The 25,683-nt window shown below is 42.8% G+C and overlaps 1 protein-coding gene across 1 annotated transcript in view; it reads right to left on the bottom strand.

Moving 5' to 3' along the window:
* Positions 1-1,057: 1,057 nt before the first annotated feature.
* Positions 1,058-25,683, bottom strand: part of Dlat (dihydrolipoamide S-acetyltransferase) — a 30,228-nt gene continuing 5,602 nt past the window's right edge. Inside the window, exons 5-14 of the mRNA XM_052760164.1 lie at positions 25,344-25,470; positions 22,448-22,635; positions 20,456-20,597; positions 13,497-13,564; positions 12,128-12,220; positions 11,695-11,802; positions 7,530-7,645; positions 5,156-5,318; positions 4,520-4,656; positions 1,058-3,021 (exon numbers count right to left, since the gene is read on the bottom strand). Of these exons, the coding sequence (XP_052616124.1) occupies positions 2,892-3,021; positions 4,520-4,656; positions 5,156-5,318; positions 7,530-7,645; positions 11,695-11,802; positions 12,128-12,220; positions 13,497-13,564; positions 20,456-20,597; positions 22,448-22,635; positions 25,344-25,470 (1,272 nt within the window). The 3' untranslated portion in view covers positions 1,058-2,891. The remainder of the gene's footprint in view (positions 3,022-4,519; positions 4,657-5,155; positions 5,319-7,529; positions 7,646-11,694; positions 11,803-12,127; positions 12,221-13,496; positions 13,565-20,455; positions 20,598-22,447; positions 22,636-25,343; positions 25,471-25,683) is intronic.

Below are 25,683 nucleotides of genomic sequence, written 5' to 3' on the forward strand. Positions count from 1 at the left end.
AATTGTCCTATGACCTCCTCATGAACATGCACACTAAAAAGCCCAGTGTATTAAATTGCTATTCAAACTAATTTCTAAAATATCCTACTTGTGTATTTCAATGAATTTTATGTTAATAAAACCACTCTCCCCCCTCCTTCTATAAGTGAAATAATGTTCAGGAAGGGCATTAATAATGAAATGTACAAAGTTTAAACATGTAGGTTTTTTACATGTCATTGTATTGCCCATATGTATATATGTGTACACATGCATGTCTGGTGCTGGAAGGTAGCTTCAGATTCCCTGGAACTGGAGTTACAAAAGGTTGTGAGCTGCCATGTGGGTATTGGGAACCAATCCAGGCCTCTACAAGAGCAGCAAGTACTTAACCATTGAGCCCTCTCTTCAGCTCCTCATTGAGTCTTTTTCCTGAAAAATTCAGAGCAGGCTTTTCTACAGATGTGGTTTCCTATCTCTTACTGTCAATGGTTACAGTTTTCAGCATATCCTAGGGTCCATGCACGAACAGAGGAGGACTCTTCCTACTTGTCATGTCTCACAGGCCATTCTGTTCTTTTTTTAAAACTTATTCTTTTTTTTTTTTTAATCTTATTTTTATGTGCATTTGTGTGAATGTGTCAGATCTCCTGGAACGGGAGTTACAGACAGTAGTGAGCTGCCATGTGGGTGCTGGGAACTGAACCCAGGTCCTCTGGAAGAGCAGCCAGTGCTCCTAACCCCTGAGCCATCTCTCTAGCCCCATGAGCCATCTCTCCAGCCCCCGTTCTGTTCTCTTGTAGTTCATGTCTGGACAAACCATAATTCCACATTCACCCCAGGTCGGGAGCAAATGATCTAAGAGAGCTAGATCACTTTCCATCTGGCAGTAAGTGCCATGCCTCATCATGGGTTTTCCAGTGACCCTTTAAGCTACGTGTTAGACTATAGCCTGATGACATCACTCATCCTGCCAGGCAGACAACTGAATTTTCACCTGTACTGGGAGCTTTGAATTATGCAGCTGACACTGGATATTAATCATTTAATATGAAACAAACTACAAACAGATCAAAAATTAGTTGACACACTGAAAACATGTTTAATTTTTAAACAATCTTTCTTGATCCAAAACACTGTTTCTAACTTCCTTCAGATACTATGTTGGCTAAGTTCAGATTTAGATCAGAAGGGAGATAAGTCTTAACTCAGAATATTTTTTGTCAGACGAAAAACTTTTATTTTTCTTCCAACGGAAAAATAGAGCATTAGCAAAGAATGAGTCATTTTTCAACTCCACATTTGACTAGATTTGGCTCATGCTAATGATGGACCCTTGTGATAAGCATATTCTTTCTGTACAGTATTCAGTGCAGCCTAGGATCACTCAGTGCCAAAGAGGTAGGTCACAGCACTGAACTGTCTACAGGGATACAGCAGCTGGATGTTTGTGGAGTATTTGGAGCGTCACTTGTGCACCACGTGATAACAAACATTTAGAAACAGATTCAACACCGATGAAACACTTCAACTTCCAGAGGATGGCCCCACATATTACACACAAGGAGGCACTGGTCAGGGTTATTTTAAAGTCACAAGTAATTCCAAACATTTATTAAAATACACCATTTTAACAGAAGTCTGGAATTGTGATAATGTTCCTGCAATATCAGCCCTCTTCCCTCCAAAAGAAAGATAAAACATAATAAAATGAAAGGAACATTTAGGCCGGTAAGGGGACACCTATTTAAGCTCTTCCCTCCAATGAGACAGAATTGGGCTAAGAAACCAAACCCTTGAATATACACTTTTTAAAAAAACTTTATCCAACCAGAAATTATCAAGTTTTTGGGCATCATTTTTGTTTGTTTTATTGAGATATCGAGTCTTGCTATATTGTCTAACTATCCTACTTTCTTAGCCTTCTGAGTAGCTGAAGCTACCCAGCTACGTGCCCAGTTTGGACATAATAGTTAGCACTGCAAACTGCCCACTAACATCCTCTCTCCTACTTCTTCTCAGGCAGGATCTGGTGATAAATAGACTTTGGCACATATACAACTCTAAAACCATATATTACATATGTACAACTTCTCCCATATACATTCCATACTCATTCCAAAGAGTTCTCCAGTTGAGTAATAACATTTGATAACTGAATTCATTTACAATTAACATCCAATTCATCTTAGAAGGAAAATTCTACTCCTGCAACTTGTTTATTTCAATAAGCATGTTCTTTTATTTGGAGGAAACTGCAGAATTCTCAAATTATACATTGAAATTGCTTATAAATAAATACATAAATTCTCACTTATACCAAGAAGCTGGCTTATATCTTTATCTTAAGGAAGGGAAAGCTATTTTATTTAGAGATTCATATAAAAATAAGAGTTGGTTGAAAACGCTGACTCTTAAAAGTTTCACTTATTTTTCTTGAGGTTCTCATGTGATAAACCAAGATCACGTAATAGGAAACTCTAGGGTTAGATTCCAAAATAAAGCTTCAGTTCAAACTCTTCCCATGAGAAATATTTTTCATGACTCTGTTTCCCTCACACTAAGTAAGTTGAATCAATTAAACTGCAGGTCTCATCCATGTTACTTTATGAGCCAGTCCGCAGGGAGCTATAATCCTACCCCTCCTCTACCCCAGGAAGGACTTCTCACCAAAGAGTTAGGCCACGTGTCCCTTCACTAGGCATATTCAGCTTTAAAATGATGTTTAATTTTAAAGGGGTATAATATTTGGGTGTAATTGGCATTTAAAAAAGATTCATTAATGCCTATTACAAATAAATTATCTGGACAGACTCAATAATAAATTTTAACTAGTGAAACTTTAAAAGAACCACCTGTTTAATAACATATAAATATAATGTCAGCAGAGAGTATAGAAGTTCTTGGGTAAATTATAATAGCATTGTTACAGGCTTTTCAAGGTACTTTTTGAACTCAGCAAGCCACTGGGCTCCAACCGCTCCATCCACAACTCGATGATCACAGCTGAGTGTAACGGACATCACGCTAGCCACATCAAAGCTAGAAAGAAAGAACATCAGTGGATATTCTGAAAGAAACCAATGAACCAGACAACAGCCACCGAGATGCTGATGCCTCCCTGTAATCCTGCCCATGGAGATTAGTATCCACTCATCATTCATCATTCATTCGAGGACTGAATTTGGGTCTCTCTCTCTCTCTCTCTCTCTCTCTCTCTCTCTGTTTTTTTTTTTTTTTTTTTTTTGGTTTTTCGAGACAGGGTTTCTCTGTGTAGCTTTGCGCCTTTCCTGGAACTCACTTGGTAGTCCAGGCTGGCCTCGAACTCACAGAGATCCGCCTGGCTCTGCCTCCCGAGTGCTGGGATTAAAGGCGTGCGCCACCACCGCCCGGCTCTCTCTGTTTTTTAAGACAGGGTTTCTCTGTTTAGTCCTTGCTGTCTTGGAACTGACTTTGTAGACCAGGCTGGCCTCAAACTCAGAGATCTGGCTGCCTCTGCTCCCAAGTGCTGGGACTAAAGGTATAAGACACCGCCATCCAGCGAATTTAGGTCTCTTATATGCTATGTAAGTGCTTAACTACTGAGCTATATCTCCAGGCGTCTTAAACAAAACTGTTTGTTTTTCCAAGACAGGGTTTCTCTGTGTAATAAGAGTTCTGGCTGTCCTGAAACTCACTCTGTAGACCAGGCCTGCTTCTGCCTCCCAAGTGCTGGGATTAAAGGCATGTGCCATCACACCCATCACCAAAAAAACCTGGTTTTTAAAGTTCTGAGACAGTTAGCCAGGCTGGTCTTGAACTTGCCAGATAGTTGAGGCAGGCTTTGAACTTTTTTTTTTTTTTTTTTTTTTTTTTTTTGGTTTTTTTCAAGGCAGGGTTTCTCCATGTAGTTTTGGTGCCTGTCCTGGATCTCGCTCTGTAGACCAGGCTGGCCTCGAACTCAGAGATCCACCTGGCTCTGCCTCCTGAGTGCTGAGATTAAAGGCATGCACCACCACCACCGCCCAGCCTGGCTTTGAACTTCTAACCCTCTTGATTCAGCCCCTAGAACAGCTGTGATTATAGTTCTGCACATGAAGACTGGTTCCACCCACTCTTTATTTTTAGCTCAAATTGACAGCTTGAAAGAAAACTAAATACATCCTGAGAACATGGGTTGCCAAGCTATACAACACAGGCCAAAGTCTGCTTTCTGTCTATTTTTATATAGATCTACTTTCCTGGAAGTCATTAGCATAGTATTTTTGCCTGCTCTCACAGTACAATGGCAAGAAATCAGTAATAGGCCATATGGCCCAAAAAGCTAAAATATTTACTATCTGACTCTTGAAGAAAAAAAATGTACCAACCTGCCATCTAGAAGTCTCAAGTAAGATCACATCTCAAATATGACTGACTGAAGTTAGTAAAATCAAAGTGGCTTCCCTTTACATTTCATGCTGCATTTACTGACTCTACCTAAAGCCATATCTACATAAAAACCAGTAATAATATAATATAGTTGAGTTGTTCCCAACACCTTCTCCACTTTCCTACTCACCCTTTTTCATTATCTGCTGGGATCAGTTTATCCTCTGAAGCACCAATTGCCAAAATACATGCCTGAGGTGGGTTAATAATCGCAGAGAAATTCTTAATTCCAAACATTCCTAAATTGGAGATTGTAAATGTTCCACCCTAAAGGAAAAAGTATAAAAATAGATTACATTGTCAACATAACCCAGAGAAAATTACAAATATTCTCAGAAAAAGCCATGAGATAATCTTTTATTTAAGAAAGTCTTGCAGGGCAGCATTGGTGCATGCCTTTAATCCCAGCACTCAGGAGGCAGAGCCAGGTGGATCTCTGTGATCCAGGCCAGCCTGGTCTACAGAGCAGGATCCAGGACAGGCACCAAAACTACAGGAAGAAACCTGTCTCGAAAAACCAAAAAAAAAAAAAAAAAAAAAAAAGTATTGACTAGGATACACATTATGATAAGAAACAATGTCAGTTGTGCTGGCTTTCCCATGCAAGTTTGAAAATGCCTTTCAGCTTTTCCCATTTAACTGAATTGCTTTATTTTCAAGACCAAGTATCATGTCTATGTAGCAAAATTCGAACAGACAATGCAACAAAAGCATTAGGCTGACCTTCGGAGTCACACACTCCTTACAGGTCATGACAGCATCCTACCTGGAACTCATGAGGCTGCAGTTTACCCTCTCTGGCTTTGGATGCTAGAGAAACAACGTCACTCGCGATGGTTTCCAGTCCTTTTATGTGTGCATTAAACACAATAGGAGTGAGAAGTCCTGCAGGGGTACTGACAGCAACGCTGACATCAACCACGTGATTTCTGTTGAGAAGGAAAAGAGGATCCAACCCATCAACATCAAGGATTAACAGCTGCAGGGGGCTGGGGACGTGGCTTGGGGGCTGAGAGCACCCGAGTTCAGCTCTCAGCACCCACATGGCAGCTGACAACTGTTCCAGGGGATCCGGCACCTCACACAGACATTCATGCAGGTGAAGCACCAATGCTTATAAAAAATAAATAAATCTTAAAAAAAAAAAAAAAAAGAGTTGGAGAGCTGGGGTCTCCCTCAGTTCTTCCATCCTCTGCTCTGGGGGAACAAAAGTGTCAGGCTAAAGAAAATACGGATCTTGGACATTTACTTCAGACACTGTAGGTGCATAGGATGTAGCTTTGTGGTAGAGCACCTGCCTATGCACAAATTCCTGAGTTTGATACACCCCACACACAGACATAGAAACACACACACACACACACACACACACACACACACACACACACACACACACACACAAAGATTTTAGAGGCAATTGTGCTACTGTTCCGAGACGTCTATCCTACAAGTTAACTCTTGATGTGTCTTCTCGTTCACTTGTACTTCTAAAAAGATGAAAGGGGATGGGAGAGAACTCCATCAGAAGGCTGATTTCACACTTCAACTTCCCTTTTGTGAGCCGCCAAGTGACTCACAAAAACATCATCATAATCAGCATGAAACAAGCTGGCCTTCCTTTCTGGGTGTGAAGTGCAAGTACACTGGCTGGACAGTCTCCGCAACAAAGCTTGAGCAGCCAGAACGAAGGGTGACAGCAGGCACACGGGGCTGGGGCTGGCAAGATGGCTCAGTGGGTAAAGGTGTCTCAGCCAAGCTCACAACTTCAGTTCAATCCTGGGAACTCACATGGTGGGAGGAGAAAAGGTACTCCCATTAAGTCGTCCTGAAGTTGGCCATGGCACACATGTCCATCAAAGAGAGGGAAGAGGGAAGCAGGAAGGTAGGTAGACAGGGAAGTACAAAGGAAGGGAGCGAGGAAGGAGAACAAAACAGAAAAAGCAGAGACACCTCAGGGGAGAAACCGGAGTGCCCCAGGACACAGAGGTGGTCGCATCTCAGAAGACCAAGCAGGAATCCCCATCTTTTCTAGAGTAGACCAGCAAAGGCCCGAGACACCTGAGTAGCATCTCTGCTGAGACCTGTCTCACTCTGTAGGTCAAGGTGGCCTCAACTTCATCTGTACCCTTTGTAGAATTGTTTACAGTAAGACAGTATACTCGAGTATTTTCCTCACAGCATTTCCTGTGAGCTGTCCTGCTAAAGGGGTCATGGAAACCTGTCTGGAGTCAGCTAGCAGATCTGAGAGTAGCATCTAAAGAGGGGGCAGTCATGTGGGACTGAGGCACAGTCTCGGAGGTCTGACACCATCTCCAGGTACACAGAATCAGAATGAAGCACCTAGCTGCTGCCCACAGGAAACTGACTGGCTCATCTCTGAGGGCACATGAAAGTGGTAATGTGAGCGTGTGAGCACAGAAAGCAAAGGGAAAAAAAAAAACAGTTTTTTTTTCTTTTAATAATAATTGTAATAATCCTGGGGCTGGAGAGATGGCTCAGTTAAAAGCCATAAACAGCTCTTGCAGAGGACCTAGACTTGGTTCTTAGGACCTATGTCAAGCAGCTAACAACTATCTATAACTCCAGTTCTAAAGGATTTGGTGCCTCGGGTCTCCTTGGGCATCCGTACTCACATGCACATACCCACACACAGAGATACATTCAGATACATAACTAAAAATAAATTTAAAAAATATAATAGAAAAGTGTCTACCAACATACTAGAAAAGGCCCAGGCTTGCGCTGGAATTCCGACACTGATCAACTTACTAACTTGGGACAAGCTACAGAACTCACTGAGCCTCTTGTTTCTTCACCAAAAAAATGGAAGTGAAAATAGCTAACTGATGAAGTGGTTCGAAAGACCTAATGAAATGTACCAAGCCAGTCATGAGCCTATACATCAACAAGTGCTTTTCAGTACAGCTGTCAGAACTCACTGGGATCAGGTTACTGACTCCACCCTGCTCTCCCACAGTCATAAATAATCACAGCCTTTACTGACCTGTTGAACAGCATCTCAAGTATTTTATGCTGTTTCAAACCCGTTTGTCCATAGGTGTCACACCCCCCATCCCTAGTTGCAGTTAGCAACCATGAGCAAACTGCAGATCAGTGTGCACGTTCTCCAGTCAACTTACTGTCTTATAACTGTGTCCATCCAAGAAGAGTTTGCTTCGGGAACTTTCAGACAAGCCAAAGCTGAAGCTTTTATGATGAAGTCGTTGACAGAGATTTTTCCTTTTCCTTCAAGCATCTGTTAAAACAACAATCAACTAGTTTTATTAGACTCCCCCCCCACCCCGAAGGCTGGTTCTTTGTTTCATGGAGGCCTTAGGGGCTATGTGTTTCCTGCTTGGCACCGAAGCAGCTGAACACCCTAAGTTATGGTATGTTGCTATTTTCACTCAACTGAACCAAGTTGGCTTTTTCTTTTTAAAAGATCAAGTAAGCTGGGCAGTGGTGGTGCACACCTTTGATCCCCAGCACTAGGGAGGCAGAGGCAGTCAGATCTCTGTGAGTTCAAGGACAGCCTGGTCTACAGAGCGAGATCCAGGACAGCCAGGGCTACACAGAGAAACCCTGTCTCAAAAAAAATAAAAAAAAAAAATATGTATATATTTTTATTAATATATATATTAAGGATTAAGTAAATGACAACAACACTAACAAATGTTTCGTTTAGAAAGAGGAAGTGGAATCAAATTCCTCAGATTAGGAGTGAAATGGGGGACACACTGTCTCTCCTACATAAAAAAGTAGTACTATGAATACCCAACCCAACAAATCAGACAACCCATTCAAATTTCTAGGAAGAAACAAACCAATAAGGAATACGAACTCAGAATAAGCACAATCAAAGAGATGAAACTGGTCATGGAAATATGCTCATACAGAAGACTAGATCACACAACTTTTGTTTGTTTGTTTGTTTTCCAGACAGGGTTTCTTTGTCCTGGAACTAGCTCTGTAGACTAGACTAGACCAGGCTGGCCTAGTCTGCAGATCACAGAGATCCACTTACCTCTGCCTCCCAAGTGGTGGAATTAAAAGCATGCGCCTCCACTGCCCATCAACCTTTACAGCTTTACTGGCCAATTCTACCAAACATTTAAAGGCTAACATGAACTCTTCACCTAGCCTTCTAAAAAATGGAAGAGCAAGTTAACAATTCCTCCGTGTTAGTCTCATTCCAAAACCAGACAAAAACCCAACAGTCTAAAACCTAAGCATTATCTTACAAATATACCAGAAAAGCCCTTAATAGAACACTAGCTGAGAAAAACCAGTCACTAGCTATGACCAAATGTAATTTGTTTCAGGAATGGACAGCTCAGGAACATCTACAAATCCAAGTGTGCAAAGCAGCATGTAACTATAGTCTCATTTACTCAAGAGGCTTAGGCAGGGGAATCATTTGAACCCTAAGATCTGGGCATCATTGTGAGATCTTTTTCCTTAAAAGAGAAAAAGATTAAGTAATGCCCTAACAGAACTGCTTCAACAGCTCAAAGACACTTTAACAAAATTCAGTAGCATTCACAATAAAAGTTAATGAACTTAGAAGGAACTTCCTGATGATAAAAAAAGGTATACAAACCCCCATAACTATCTATCCTCATACTCAATGGTTGAAAAGTTAGTCCCCCTAAAATCAAGAACAAGACAAGATCTCCAGGGGATCTGTCCCCTCCTCTGGCTTACCTCTGTAGACACCTGCACACCCATGTGCACATACATTTGCAGGTACCAAACACACAAATAATAAAGCTTAAAAAAGAAAAAAAGAAAGAAACGAAAAACTGATACACGCTACAACATGGCTGAACCTTGAAACCATATGATAAATCAAAAGCATTTGGTCAAGACCAGACTTCATGATTATTAGAGAATTCCACATTCACCTACTGCTAATCTTCCAAGTCAAAAATGTAAGACTGGGGGAGAATGGAGGGGTTGATGGGATTGTGGCAAAGGGCTATTTGGGGTGATGAAAACATTCCAAAGTCTACTGTGGGAACGTGGATATATGCTGAAAGACACTGAGTAGGACACTTCAAATGTGTGAATGGAGCATGGCATTAGAATGGTACGAATAGCTCAAAAGAGCCATTCAAAGTAATACCTCAAGTACATTGGATACATCTATTTCAATATTTTAAATATATTTATCTGTGTGTGTGTGTGACATCAAATAGGAGCCTGTGGAGGTCAGAAGATATGCTGGATCCCCTGAAAGTGGAGTTACAGACAGTTGTAAGTGGATGTGTGGATGATGGGAATTGAACATGGGTCCTCTGCAAGAACAAGTGTTTTTAAACCGGAGCCGTCTCTCCAGCTCCGTTTCAATATTTTGACAGTAATTGCATGACATTATCTTTAATCCCTGTAGTCATTTTAACTCTACTGTGTCCACTGTGTGCTGGATACATAATGTTAACGCCTGGGTATGAAGCAGTGAGCGATAAACAAAACTTCTGCTCTCGGGGAGCCCACTTTCTAAAAGCATAAGTAACAGTCAAACATACAGCATCTTACAAAGTGCTGTGTGAACGGGTGGAGGGAGGTGGTAAATTTAGAATCAGAAAGTGGTCAAGGCAATACTTTCCAAGTGCTTAAAGAGGTGAAGGAGGAAGGCACATGAACAGCAGGCTGTACACTGAGAGAACACAAGCACAGGAGTGTAATACTGCGAAAATAAGAGAAACAGCAGATAACCAGAGTGTCTTCAGTGTGACAACAGGAGAGAAGTCAGAAGAGTCCTGCACACTACTCTAGGGAGGTGATGGGGGTCTTTTGTTCCACTAGTTTTTAAAGAATTTATTTTATGTGGTTGAGCACCTTCCTCACTTGCTCTCTTATTTATTAATTTATATTTATTAATCATTTAATTATTTATTTTTGAAGGCTTATTTCATGTGTATAGGTGTTCTGCCTGCATGTACATATTTGCACCATGTGTGAGCCTGTTGCCTACAGAATGAGGGTCTATAGCTTGGAACTGGAGTTACAGGTGGCTATAAGCCACCATGTGGGTGCTGGGAACTGAACCTGGATTCTCTGTAAGAGCACTCTTAACTACTAAGCCATCTCTCCAGGCCCACTCTCTAATTTTTGGAGACAAAGTCTGTCACTGAATGCGGAGCTCACCGACTTAGCTAGACTGGCTAGCAAGCACACCAGGGACCCTGTCTCTGGCCTCCCGGTGCTGGGGTTACAGGCAATCAAAGCGCCTGATGTTTTATGTTAGTGATGGAGAGCTTCATACTCGTGCAACAGGCACTTCATGGATCTCCATCTCCTAGCCTTATTTCCACTCTTAAAGCCCTTAACCCTTACGATCCTCAACCATCTCTGCCAATCCAAACACCTCCTGTTTTCCATAGTTCAGCCACATCTGTCTTACAGCACTGTGAACTCCCTGGCCATCACTGGTCTCTCTAAACTGTGCTGAACTAACTCCTCCAGTACTGAACACACACAGTGCAATTCAGCATACAATTGAGAGGCAGCTTCATAAAGAGACTGGTCTACAAATGAATACCGCCACCTTCATAAAACCATCGTCCATCCTTGTCACACTTAGTAGTGCCCCAATTCCATTATAACTCAAAGTGAAGACAGACTGCTTCATGCTCTCTGTTCCCAAAGCTGAGCTCAGTGGGCAGGTAATGTCTGACTACAAACACGTGAGGTCACTTCTTAGCTACCAAAGCAAAGCTGCCTCAAGCATCAAAGCACAGTGAACTCGCTAGACGAATACCCACCCACAGACAAGTGAGTCTTTTTTTTTTTTTAAATATTTTATTTATTTCTACTTCATGTGCACCCCGTGTTTTGACTGCATGTATGTCTGTGTGAAGGTATCGGATCCCCTGGAACTGGAGTTACAGGCAGTTATGAACTGCCATGTGGGTGCTAGGAATTGAAGCCAGGTCCTCTGGAAGAGCAGCCAGTGCTCTTAACCACTGAGCCATCTCTCCAGTTCCCCCAAGTGAGTCTTAATGAAATGCTAAATTTTAATAAGAGTTAACAGAGAAGCCAGGAGGTGGTAGTGCACTCCTGCAATCCCAACATCAAGGTCAGCACAGCCTTGTTATATGGAGCTCCAGGTGTGAGGTACATAGTGAGACACTGTCCGAACATTGCAACAAATCAAAAAAAGTTAAATGAGAATTCCTCAGGATAGTCTCTCCTTAACAATTCAAGTGACAGGAATTTTCTATCATTAACTGGCTTCTAATAACAGAGCACATGGGCAGCACTGTAAAGCTTGAGTGAGAAAGATAGAATTTCCAGGTTTACCTTATTAAGCTCCTTCCGTACCAACAGCACCTCTCCCATATTTACATCAATGGAAAGGTAATAATGAGGTATGGTCTGCTTCGACTGCATTAGCCTCTGTGCAATCACCTGAAACCAGAGAGATTTCAACATCAGTTCTCTTAACTGAGTCCAGACTTACCTAACTCAGTTGCTTACCTCTTCACTCAGCTCCCTGGTAGCTTACCTTACACATCAGAGCAGGAAGACAAAGGACTGCACCTTCTAATAGATTAGCCAAACAGAGACTTCTTTATCCCAATGACCCAACTGACCAAATCAACCTCCCTTACGCTAATAATCCAGCATTTTCAACTAGCAACGTCCTTTTCGGTGTTTTAAACTATGGCACAACTAAACAACCAGAGTGAAAATTCCCAACAGCTCTGGTTCCAGACTGTGGTGGAGCTCTTACTCGGCGAATGTTGCTGATGGGGATATCTGTGAAGACACCTGTAGGAGTTGGTGCCACTCTTGGACCCGGGAGAGCCATGGCAGCTGCTGGAGCCTAAGAGGGAAAAGAAAGCAGTTAGTGACTGTGTTGATCTTAGTGAAGGCTGGAGGACCACCCGTGAGATGCTACTGCTGTGGAGGACTACCTGCCAAAGTGAGACAGCCAAGTTCTAAAGAATAGCTGGTTCCATCCCCGGAAGCAAAGGGACTTGAATTAGGCTGTGCAATTAAGAGGGTTGTTCTTCATTTTTTTTTAAAACTACAACTCTAAATCATGTTTTAAGCGTTATCATTTTTTGAGGAAGAGTATATTCAATGACTGGTTTTTACTGACATTGTAAAGGCAGTCAGGCATGGTGGTGCACACTTAAAATCCCAACAGCACTCAAGATGCTGAAGCAGTACAATTTCAAGTTCAAACCTGGTTCCTCAGCACCACTGGAAAAGGTGAGGAGCTGTTGTGGAATGTTATTTTAAGATGTGTTACATGTGTTTATGCTGTGGGACATTTGTTTAATGATGCAAAGATGTGTTGCTTTCTTTTATGTTGCATTTGTTTAACTCTATGTTACTGTGCCTGTCTAAAATACCTGATAGTCTAGTAAAGAGCTGAACAGCCAATAGTGGGGCAGGAGAGGGACAGGTGGGGCTGGCAGGCAGAAGAATAAATAGAAGGAGAAATCTGGGAGGAGGAACAGAAGCAAGAGAGATCAAGGAGTGAGAAAAGAAGGGGCCAGCCAGACACAAGGTAAGAAGGAAAGAAAAGATACAGAAATAGACAAAGGTAAAAGCTCAGAGGCAAAAGGTAGATGGGATAGCTTAAAGTTAAGAAAAGCTGGCCAGGCGGTGGTGGCTCACGCCTTTAATCCCAGCACTCGGGAGGCAGAGCCAGGTGGATCTCTGTGAGTTCGAGGCCAGCCTGGACTACCAAGTGAGTTCCAGGAAAGGCGCAAAGCTACACAGAGAAACCCTGTCTCAAAAAACAAAAATAAATAAATAAATAAATAAAAAGTTAAGAAAAGCTGGCTAGAAACAAGCCAAGCTAAGGCCGGGCATTCATAAGTAATAATACACCTCCATGTGTGATTTATTTGGGAGCTGGGTGATGGGCCCCACAGAGAGCAAAGAGCTAAAGAACAAAAGCAACCAACAACAGGGTGCAGGGGTGGAGAGAAAGCAAAGCATTTTTAAATTCAAGAATTATATATATAAAAATGCGGGCTATGGGCCAGGGATGCAGCTCAGTCACAGGAGTGCTTGCCAAGCATGTGCAGAGCCCTGGGTTCAGTTCCCACAATAATAACAATTTTAAGAAGCCAAATATAACTCACAGGAGCAGCCTTAGAAGGCACAAAAGAGTCAATATCCTTCTTGATGATTCTGCCTTCTGGTCCCGTTCCTGAAGAAACATAAATATCACATATGTGACAGCAGACCATTGGCTCTCCAAGGTCAGTACTGTGACCCTGAAGATACAGAATGCCCTGGATCAATACTGGTTCTTTGTAGCTACTGCAAATAGTAATCATTTTTCTTTTAGAGTTTCATCTAGTTAAACTGAACTCTATACTTTGCTTATTTCCTTACTTTTAAGTCAGGAAATACTGACAGAGATAATACAGATCATAGTTTATAAATCTAAAAGGAAAATTAGCTGTTGGCTATGGTTATCTAAAAAAAAACAAACAAAAACATCAACAACAACAACAAAAAAAAAAAAACAAAAGAGAAACCTCAACTCATTGAACCCTGAAACAGACTCTTATTTGACCATAAAGTATTTCTTTGTAAGAGATTGACAATTTTCTGAACAAATAAACCTTTCTTCTTCAGAATGTAATAATGGATGATGATGTAACTGCAATGATCTCATCTTTAGAATCATTCATTTCCCACAATTTACAGGTTTTTCACACTAGCCAAAACTAAACCAACCTGTGCCACAAACCAAGGAGCAAACACTGCAAGGCCTTTGAAAGGCCTACTTCCCTCACAGGCTTAACTGTTTCAATTTCCCCTCCCTCCTCCCATCTATAACATCTCAGGTTTAGGCTTAGGCCCAAATACGTCATCCTGACCTTGAAGCAGATTCGGAATTTAGTTATTATAATACCTTTTACACTGGCCCACTTCTAGAAAAAAATTGGTCAAATTGATTCATCTTCCCCCATGGCAGCCTTTTAAAGGATTCCCGTTGTGTGCAGTTCTTCCCAATTCCTTTCCTTCGTTATGAAAACAGAGTTGGCTAGAACTGTTTATCCTCACCAGGAGCTCTAGAACAGAGGTGGCAGTACCTCTATTAGATCCTCGCCTTTTCAGCACACAGAAACCATAACCTCCCTCTGCAACCAGTGCCGAGCGTGATGCCACGGCCCTCCATCCCTCAGGAGGAAATCAGCTACCGTCAGTTTGCTGAGTTAGCCAATGCTTTTCATCGCCTTGCCTAACTCCCCAAGAAAGTACATCAGGTGATCGTAACCAATATGGATAAAGGGAAGAATACCAGACTGGCAATAAAAATGCAGAGTTCCGTCACATTAGACAGCTGGCCACAGTCACCTGTTTCAGTTGCAGGATGGGCATTACAGCAACAGCCTTGTTCACAGCAACATTGTGAAAATGAAATGGGACAGTGAGGCAAAAGGTGGTTTGCACCAAATACACATTATGGGGTGATCGTCAGACCACCTGAACTCCACAGCCCAGGAATTAAGCCTCAATAGTTTCTTCCTCAGTAGGTAATGTTTTGGCTAAATTTGCTAAGCACCCTGCCCCTCTATTTGACTTCTGGTCCTTTACAATGGAGTTTTGTTTGTTTCTCTCTCTCTCTCTCTCTCTCTCTCTCTCTCTCTCTCTCTCTCTCTCTCTCTCTCCCTCCCTCCCTCCCTCCCCTCCCTCTCTCTCTCTCTCCTCTCTCTCTCTTTCTTTCTTTCTTTCTTTCTCTTGCTCCTTCCTCCACTCAGTAACTTGGGGTTGGAGTATGAGCCTAGTCCCTGTCCTCTCAAAAACCTAAACTCCCAGCCAGGTATAGTGATGGGCACTTGAAATTTCAGCACTCAGAAGGTAGAGGCAGGAGGATCAGGAATATAAGATCATCCTTGGCCATATACCAAGGTTTGAGGCTAGACTGGGCTACATGAGACCCTGTCTCAACCCCCTCCCACCCTCTGACTCAATTCTTCAACTCCCTCTGAATTTCCAGGCATCTAGACATACAACCTACTGTCTCTCATCTACTAATCATAATTAGTTCCATTCATTAAAGTAAATTTCATCGTGATTCTCATTCTCTTGGGGACAACAATCCAATTCAGACTTCTGAGTTCTTTCATCTGTCAAACTATGTTTTCTTCCCACAAACAAAAGCCCCCTGCTCCTAGCTTCTAAGGTCAAATCCCAGACCATGTTATTTCTAGTTCTTAAACATCTCTTGAGGGCTGATGAGATGGCTTGTGGGCAAAGGTACTTGATATATACATCTAATGACCAGAGAGTTCAATCCTCAGAACCCACAAAGGTAAAAGAGAACCATCTTACAAAGTCGTCCTAAACTCCACACATATGCCTTAGCCCTCACACATGCCCTTCAGTCCCAATAACGAATAAATAAATAAGCTTAAATCCTTGAAATCCATAACAGAAACAATCTTCCTTTTGCTAGCACTGTGATATGAGAAACACAGATATGCGTGGTCTTTGTTCCAAATGATAAGTATTTGTTTTTTTATTTTCAATCAAGCTTCTTTACACATCAGTTTATGCTAATGAGGTGACTAAGGAGGGCGGGGCATCTGGATAAGGGACATCAGCCTAGTTGGCCTAAAGACCAAACAGGTGATTAAAGGATGGTAACTTTCAGTCTTCTTTCCAGTCTCCTCCCCATCTCCTCCTCCACTCCCCTGCTTCCTGCACCAATTCCACTAAGAGGGACTGGAAGTGGAATTCAATGAACACTGGCCAGTGATTTAGTCAACAATGTCTTTATGATGACGCCTCTATGAAAATAATGCTTTGAATGGTGAGATCCAGTCAACTTCCTAGTTGGTGCAGACAGCAATGTGTTGGAAGGATGGCAAGCCCAGAGAATAAATACATGGGTGCTCTGTGCATCCCTCCCCACTATACTTTGTCCTATTCATCTCTTCCATTGGCTGTGTCTGAGCTGTACTCACTACAGTAGACTAATAGTATATAAGAAGGTCTATCAGTCATTTTAACTAATTTCAAACCCAAGGAGAATTGGCAATTCTTAACTCATGGCTAATGAGTTACACAAACAAGTGGCCCTGGGGACTTTAAAAGAATCTGAAGTAAGAGCAGTCTTACATCGTAGTCTCACACTAACTCTGGGTAGTTGATGTCAGAACTGGGCAGAACTGTTGGAGACTCAGTTGGTGGTTATATGGAAAAAACTCCAAGTACTTGGTGCCAGGAAACACCACACAATCTAAGCTCACTGGGTCTCGGCCACTTCCACCCTCTACTGCAAAGTCTCATCAACCTCACCCCTACCCTACTCCAGGGTGGGGACAGGGCTCAGTGGTGCAGAACTTGCCTAGCAGGCACAAAAGCCTGGTTCAATTCTCAGTACAAAAGCAAAAAAAAAGTAAAACGAAGGAGACTCCGACTCCACTGAAGCTTCCATCTCACTGACCCTGACCTTTCCTCCCTTCCTTTGGCCCCTCCCTGCCTTCCCCAAATGACATTCTTCAGGAACTGTTAGAGCATTCCCTTGTAAAACTAGAACTCGCTTATCTTCTCATTAGTGACTCAATGTTGCTTGGGATAAAAAGCACACACTTGACTGACTAACTCAGCTCAGAACTGAAAACCTAAAACAGATGTCCAGAAGCTTCCCAGAACCTAGCTGGCTCCTTCACACTGTTCCCAACCCCTAGGAGACTGCTTTATGATCTCTCTGGCCTCAGCCCTTCCTAGACTCATCCCCAAGCTTATCAGATAACCTTAATTTACAGATCAGACAGTAGCAGGCAGGATTCTTATTTTCCACCAACCAGCCATCCATAATCTCAAAGCAGACAAAATGTCCTAAATTCTACTAAAAGCCAATCCCATTTCTTTTTATATTCTCAAGAATTCTGTTTCCTGCCAAACCATTCTGTCCCGTGTCACCCCAACTGTTTCTAATGGACCAGATTCTCAAGGAGGGCAATTTGCTCCCCAGGGGACCCTGGCAACAGCTGAAGACATTTTTGTGCCTTGTGAATGTTACCATTCACACAATGCTAGACAAGTGCTCTACTGCTGTGCTACAGTCCCAGCCGCCTTCCTCAAGCATGTCAGGTTTGTATGATCCCAGACCATGTGCTGCTGGCATATCGACCTCTGCAAAACGCTTTTCTCCAATACTTCACATGGCTGGCTCACAGACGACTCCTTGTCTTCCAAATGAGATCACATGCCACCTCCTTGGAAAAGATCCTCCTCACCCACCCTGCCTAAAAGTCACCATGTCCTGTCACCGTCACTCATGGCCAGGTTTATCACTGAGTCTATTCCTTTTTAGCTCTTTAGTCATCTCAGTTCATAATAAAAGTTTAGAGCCAGGACAGCTAATATGTTTTCTCTGCAAAAGCACTGTTTACTTATTAACCTTCACAACTTATTAAGTATTATTTTTGTATACAAGTTACAGAGTCAGAAAAGGTCACACTGCTAGCATAAGGCAGAGCTGACATTTAAACCTGAGCAGTCTAGGTCTGGATCCCATTCTTCACTACGGTAGACTTTTGCTCACTCATTCTCTACTGTTGGCCAGTGAAGTCGGAATGTTCTCCATCTTATGCACAGGTACTTGACACATAGACAGTACTAAATAACTATCTGCTTAGCTAAGAGTAAAGGGATTGCTTAACCCTGCCTGCATGAAAACAATACTAGGATTCTTCAATTTATCCCTCTGTTCAAATAACCAGTGCCTCTAACTCTCCCACAAACGACCCTACTAGGCCAGGTTCTTCAGGCAGTTGTTAACTCAGCCCCTCCGCTCTATGAGACACCTTACCCTTGTCCCCGATGCTCAGCACAAAGGATGAAGAATGGCAGAATCATGCTGTCTTGAGATCAGCTTGACCTCTAACAACAAAACAGCAGCCTGGTGGTCGGGGGAAACCAGGCTGAGTGCACACAACTACAGATCTGAGGACATAATTGTGGTTTCCTTCAGTGACTATGGCTGGTAGAGCAGGGACAGGCAGCACAGGGTAATGGGAAGAATACAGAATTTAAAACAGGACCTAGTGGTTCAGGCCTGTGAGCCTAACTACTCAGGAGGCTGAAGAGAGAACACTGCAAGTTCAAGGCCAGTCTGGGCAATTTTTTTTTTTATTCTGAGATGCTATCTCAAAATAAAAGTAAAGAGAGGGGCTAAGAATATACATGAGTGTTACAGTACCCACCTAGCATAAATGAGATCGTAGGTTCAACCCCCAGTATCGAATAAATGAATAAATAAATAAATAAATAAAAATTAAATTAAATAAATGAATAAAAAAGGGAAAGAAAGAGCCGGGCTGTTGAGAGGCTCAATGTGTAAGGTTGTTGCTGCCAAGCCTGATGACCTGAGCTCAACCCATGCATGCGGTGTCACGCTGTCCACAGAGGTCAGAGGACAGGAGCCAGTTCTCTGTCTCCACCATGTGGGTCCCGGGATAGGACAGTACTCAGGACATCAGCAGCACCTTTACCTGATGAGCCACCTCACCAGCCCTGTTTTGCTTGTTGCTACACTCCACCAACCTAGCACTGACATCCATTACATAGCCAAGTTCTATAACTCAATATTGCTCAACAAACACATACACTTTTGCCAACAAGTAAGAAAGACAGGGAGAATTATGGGGATATGAGAAGGGAAAGGAGCCCCTCACCTTGAAGTAGACTGAAGCCTCTCACCAGCTGAGAGGAATTCCAGCAATTAACATTTGCTGAAGGCTGTCCCCCTTCCGAATGATAAACCTGCAATTTTCTAGGACGCTCACCAGAAACCCCACTTACAGTACAAGACCAATACTAAAGCCCTTGTGCACCCCTAGTGGCTCCTGGTTACATTATCATATTATAATTCCATCCCCTGCACCTTCAGAGCCGCCCCATAATCTCATTTACCAAGGGAAGGAGGGAGGGAGGGAGAAGAAGGTTGCCAAAGTGGTACATATGGCCAATAGTCAGACATTTCATTACAGCTCTCCCTGGTAGAGCCACACTTACACTTGGGTATGTCTGACCTTCTAGGACTCCCCCTTAAAAAGCCCATACCTACATTTGGGTATATATTACTTGTGGTGGTATTTTACTTGTACTGAAATGTGATTTTAATTGTATGTTAATAAATAAAGTTGTCTGGGGGTCAGAGCTATTAGAGCCATAGCAAGTACGTGGCGGCGGTGGCGCACGCCTTTAAGGACCTGGAGGGCGGTACATTCAGGCAGTGACGAGGCAGTCACATGTTTGGGTTTACAACCAATGAGAAGGCAGAACAGGAAGACTTTAAAGACAGACACACAGGAAGTAGGTCCTTTTCGGAGAGCTCTCTTGGCTGGAGAGGATCCCTGAATCAGGAAGGGTGAGGCTCTTAGCTCTGACCTCTTGGCTTTCTTCTCTGAATCGGCTCTGTGTTTCTTATTTAATAAGACCGTTGGTTACATCTACAATTACTATTTCTCTGAGCATATTTCTCTTAATCCCCATGCTTTAAAATCTTCAATAAAATATCTTTTTCTAAACTACACCATTCTTTTGTGAGCATCTTTCTTCTTCTTCTTTTTGTCTCCTTGAGACAGGGTTTCTCTGTGTAGCTCTGGCTAACCTGGAACTCACTCTGTAGACCAGGCTGGCCTCAAACTGAGAGATCCGCCTGCATCTGCCTCAGGAGTGCTGGGATTAAAAGGCATGTGCCGCCACACCCAGTTTATGAACAACTTTTTACCCTGACAAGTCCTGAAACTCTTTTCTGCATCAAAGCCACAAAACCTGGGTTTTCCTGAGTCGAAGTTCCTAAAAGACTAAGGGAGCTCCTCAGAGTTCTGAAGACAAATGTGGAATGATGTTTCCTTTCCTCATCATTACTATTAAAAGATTTCCTATGACTAGAGGAACATTTTAAAAGGCATACAAATTACATAGGCGGTAAAATAAAACACAAAGATGCTTTCCCTGCTCCATGAAGGAACAAAGGTATCTCCTTCCCACACAGTTGTATGCCCTGGTCTTAGGGACACCATTTAGCTAAACTTTAACTTTATAACGTCTTTCTTTACAAAGAACTTACCTTTAACTTGGGTGAGGTCAATCCCTCTCTCTGCTGCCAACTTCTTTGCAAGAGGGCTAACAAATATCCTCCCCTTTGGTCCAGCAGGAGGGGCTGAGGGTGTAGGCGCTAGAGGCTGGGGAGTGGGAGGAGCAGCTGCCACCTTGGAAAAAAGTTAGAAAGTATCCACTCATCATTGCATATTTTATACAGTAAGTCTTTATAATAATTAGTGATGTTTACTTTCTTCCCTGTTGTTGGAGGTTATTATTCTCTTTGGCTCTTCTGGAGGGTCCACCACCCAGCTCCCAAATAAACCTCACACAGAGACTTGTTCTTAATTATTAATGCTCGGCCTTAGCTTGGCTTGTTTCTTACCAGCTTTCTTTAACTTATTCCACCTACCTTTTGCCTCTGGGCTTTTCCTGTTCTCTTACTACTGTATCTTACTCTTTTTTTTTTTTTTTTTTTTTTGGTTTTTTGAGACAGGGTTTCTCTGTGTAGTTTTGCGCCTTTCCTGGAACTCACTCTGTAGACCAGGCTGGCCTCAAACTCACAGAGATCCGCCTGCCTCTGCCTCCGAGTGCTGGGACTAAAGGCGTGCGCCACCACCCCCTGGCTGTATCTTACTCTTACTCCATGGCTCGCTGTGTGTGTAGCTGAGTGACTGGCTCCTGGTGTCCTCCTCCTCTGGCTGCTCGATCTTCAATCCCCCTTCCCAGATTTCTCCTTCTACTTATACTCTCTGCCTGCCAGCCCCGCCTATCCTTTCCCCTGCTTTGCTATTGACTAGTTCTTTATTAGATCATCAGGTATTTTACACAGGCACAGTAACAAAGCGTCACAGAGTTAAACAAAAGTAACACACCTTAAAATAATACTCTACTACACTTCCCAAAAGACCACAAATGCACTTTTCTGGCTTGACTAACGTACAATATGAATGACAAGAACACTTTCTGTCAGAGACAGAAACAAGTCGTGATAATAGAAGAGATGTAGAATTAAACTGACCTGTGGTTGTGTGATATTTTGATCGTACTCTGACAATAAAGCTTGCCTGGAGTCAGAGGGCGGAGCTAGCCACTAGCTGACCAAAACCATTAACCATAGAGGCTTTGGAGGACTGAGGACAGATAGGAGACAGGAAGTAATAAAGCAGGTCTGAGAGAGGACTCAGCCCTTTGGGATGAGGAACGAAGAGAGAAGGTCACTGGTGGCTGCTCTGATGTTTCTCTCATCTTTCAGGTTCTTACCCTAATATCTGACTCCCGATTTTTTACTGGTAAAGAATAATTAGATAAATGCATCAGACTTGTGAATAACATACTTATCACCTGTCATTTTTCCTCCTTTGAGACTTTGTAACCTATGGTGATCCTCCTGCCTCAGCCACTCCAAGTGCTTGAACTACCACAGGCCTAGCTTCTGCTACTTCTTTATTTTCACTGAGGAGAACTAACCTGATTTCTGCCTTTACTCACTTCAGGATATAAAATGATACCACCAGGTCCAATGTCTCTAGTGTGTTAAGGAATGGACTACACTGCTCCGTGACAACATCCCCATCAATACAAGACAGTGAGGAAACGTGCACCTTTTCTAAACCCACAGAGGTATATGCTGAAGAGTACAAGTGTATGACTCTAACATCACGTCAGATCAGGGTTCAAAGTCCAAAATGCATGTTCATCAACTACAATACACAAATACCAGAAATGAAAATGAAAACAAGCATTTAATAAAGCAACAGAAAATGTGGAGTGAAAGCATCACCTCTCATGGGCATGATCTTCACACCCAAAGCAGGAGGTTGAACATGTAACTCAGTTTTGTTCTCAGCAGGACTCAAGATGGTGGCAAACTACTAACTATCATGTGGATGGCACATGCTATCCACCACAGGTTAACAGGTGTTGCCGGTCACTTCCCTACGTGGCAGATCTGGACACACAGGAACCTAGGCTATCATCTGGCTGAAAGAATAATTTCCCAATCCAGAAGCACACCTACCGGGGGTGGGACAGGTGGTGGTGCCTGTGGCTTTAAGCTGGTCACTTCCGTTGGCCTGTAGTCTGCAAAGGCTGGTATATCTTCCTGCTTTTCTACTATGATACAAAGTGGGGTTCCCAGGGGAACATCCCTTGTGCCTTCAGGGACCAGGATTTTTGCCAGATAACCTTCTTCTTGTACTTCAAAGCCTTAAGCAGAAAGAAAAACATTATGGGACCAGGACTCCATCATTCTTACAACTTTACCAGGGTTTTTCAAGTAAAAGGTCTTGCACATTCAAACTACTGGCATTGGTTTGGTTTCGTTTTGCTTTTACAAACTACTTAACCTCTCTGTGACTCTATTTCGAGTCTTGAACATGGGAACATGGGAACAGTATAGTCAACCTTCTGTCCACAGGTTCAGCATCCCTAAATTCATTCAACTGTAGGTCAAATGTTACCTTGTGCATCTGAACTTGGCACATATACTTTCTATTCTTGCAACTATTTCCTAAGTAATACAGTGTAACAACTATTCACACAGCACTGTTGCTTTAGGCATTAGAAGTAACTGGAAATGATTAAACGATTAAAGTGTACTGAGGTAGAGGCATAGCTCAGTAATAGAGGCCCTACTCTACCTCCCAAATACTATATCCATGTATACAGGGAACTCAAGTCTACAGACTTCTATCCTTGAATCAGTTTGCCAACACATTACCAAGAAATAAATGACTGACTATACTACCCTCATGTAAATGTTAGGGATTTAAATCAATGTTTTTTAAGTACTTAGAAACGGTCCCCAGAACAAAAAAAAAAAAAAAAAAATGGAGTTGGCCCTCCAAGTCCTGAAATCAAAACAATCTGGGAAAAAAACTGCACCTGTGCTGAACACATACGAAGACTTTTCTGGAGATCTGGATACTCTGGTGGATATGGAGATAACTGTATCTGTCCTACCAGGACTGCAGACAGTGGTTCATTCTGAGAGTTACTGAAAACACCTCAAGGGCAGCCCTTGTGTGGAACTCACAGGATTCTAAGATGGTATCAGATGTACTGCTGAAAGTCAGTTACATGGAAGCCAAATTACCAGAACTACCAAGCAGGACAGTAGCACGGATTTCAGCACTAAAAGTGTTCTCAGAGCGTCTCAAAGGCTGTACTTGACATTATGATAAATACTCCAATGTGATGAAATACAGCTAACACCGGGGTCTGGGACCACAGGTAATAGGTTATTCAGCTACTGTTTTCCTCAGCTGAAATAGAGGATGTCAAGCTCAAAGATAACCTGAGCAGCATAGTAAGTTCAAAAGTTCAAGACCAGACTAGATTACATAGCAGAGTTCCCCGTGAAGAAAAACAGCAGGGCATGGTGGTGCATGCCTTTAATCCCAGCACTGGGATCTCTGAGTTCCAGGCCATCCAGGTGAGTGAGACCCTATCTCAGTAATTAATTCATTTAATTAAACTAAAAATTTAAAAAAGCAAAATTAAGCTGCTAACAAGGGCCAGTTCTGCCTTCCAGATCTTGCTTTCTGCAGTTACACCTCTTCTTGATGAACACATCTCTAATGAATCCTTCCGCTTCCCAACTGGGAATACTCAATGAAGCTGGGCAGAGGTGATGCAAACCTTTGATCTTAGGTTTGGCAAGCACCTTTACCCATGCCAACTCATTTTGCTGGTCTTTTGCTTTTTTTCCTAAGACAGAATTATTTCTTCTAATAGAAGCTACGGGGAACCAGGCAGAGTTGTGCAAGCCTATAATCCCAGCACTTGAACTTGGAGGCTGAGGCTGGAGGACTGCAGATTAAAGGCCAGTCTCATACCAAAACAAAAACCATTTTAAAACTATGAGGAAGTAGTATGTGAAAGGATGAGATGGAATTACTCCGGTGGGATGGAGGGTCTTCCTCTTTGGTTCAAATTGCCCTAGGCTACCTTAAGAATGGCAGGTGTGAAGAGCACACTCTGACCACTGCTTCCTGATGCCTCCTACGTCCTGCTATGCCTGCCTCTATGGTGGGATGGGCCTCCTGCTTCTAGAAACTATGGATAAGTTGGCAAGAAGTTCAAAGTACCTAGGATTATCAATAAGTGCAAGCACAAATGCATGGCTGCTGAGTGGATTTTGTTTTTGAGAATAAAATAAATCAAAGAAGGGGCACATAGAAATGTGATACACGTGAAGACTGACAGGCATGGGTTCTGTTTTTCCTCAAAATTATCTGAAATCCTTTGGTATTCTCCGGCCCCAGAGGAGGGGGGAGGACTTTCTTCCTCCCCCGTCCCTTCTTTCCTGTGGGAGCCCTCAGAGGTGAGACCTGAGCTTGCTTTACCCAGCAGGACTGCATAAGAGGATGACTGGACCATGGGCCTGGGTACCAGGTGTTTGAAAGGGTCTACACTTGGTTGTAACTAGCAAGGAGGAGGTCTTTTGCCTCGTCCCTTGGCACTGTTATAAAAAGCGTTTTGAATGAAGTTCTGGGCCGGTGGATAGGATCCAGGCCCTCCCGAGGCGATCCTGTGTTTCTATCAGTTACCCTCCCTTCTATCCTTCTATCTAAATCTCTTATCCCTTACTCCTCAAGAGTACCCAGGTAAAGGTGGGGGCTGGTCCCCCACACTTTCTCACATTTAAACAATGGCAGTTCTGATACTGCTTCTGAATATCATAAGAACATGGCAGAGAGCAAACCATGGCCCAATAACAAATCTTGACACATCCTCAATTGATGAGTACAGCTCAGAACTGACATATGTGACTGTGTGTGACTTTGTTATAAAATATCATGCCCTAGGCAGTAAATCCCAGGAATTATAAAATTCATATATCACTCACTCAGTACAGGAAAGGATGGCCATCCTCCTCCTCACTCAACGACCAAGAACTGAAGAACTCTCACCTATAGTGGCCTTGTCAGTCTCTATCTCTGCCAGTAAGTCTCCTTCACTGAGCTTCTCACCCACTTTCTTTTCCCATCTCTGGACCGTGCCCATGGTCATGGTGGGGGAGAGGGCAGGAAGAAGTATCTGTAGAAATAAATGCATCACTGCTTGACCAGAGGGCACCGCACACAACATCAGCAAGTGCATGATCTCCCACGAGAGACAGAGACTGGCAATTCAGTCACCTGTCACACCCAGGTCTGGCGGAATTAATCGGTAATCTCAACACTCAAAAGGCAGAAGAGAAGGATCATGAGTTTGAGATCAATCTGGACTACACAGTGAGACCTTGGCTCA

The sequence above is a fragment of the Peromyscus californicus genome, unplaced genomic scaffold, assembly GCF_007827085.1.
Source record: "Peromyscus californicus insignis strain IS unplaced genomic scaffold, ASM782708v3 Scaffold_11__1_contigs__length_118956290, whole genome shotgun sequence".
Lineage (NCBI taxonomy): Eukaryota > Metazoa > Chordata > Mammalia > Rodentia > Cricetidae > Peromyscus > Peromyscus californicus.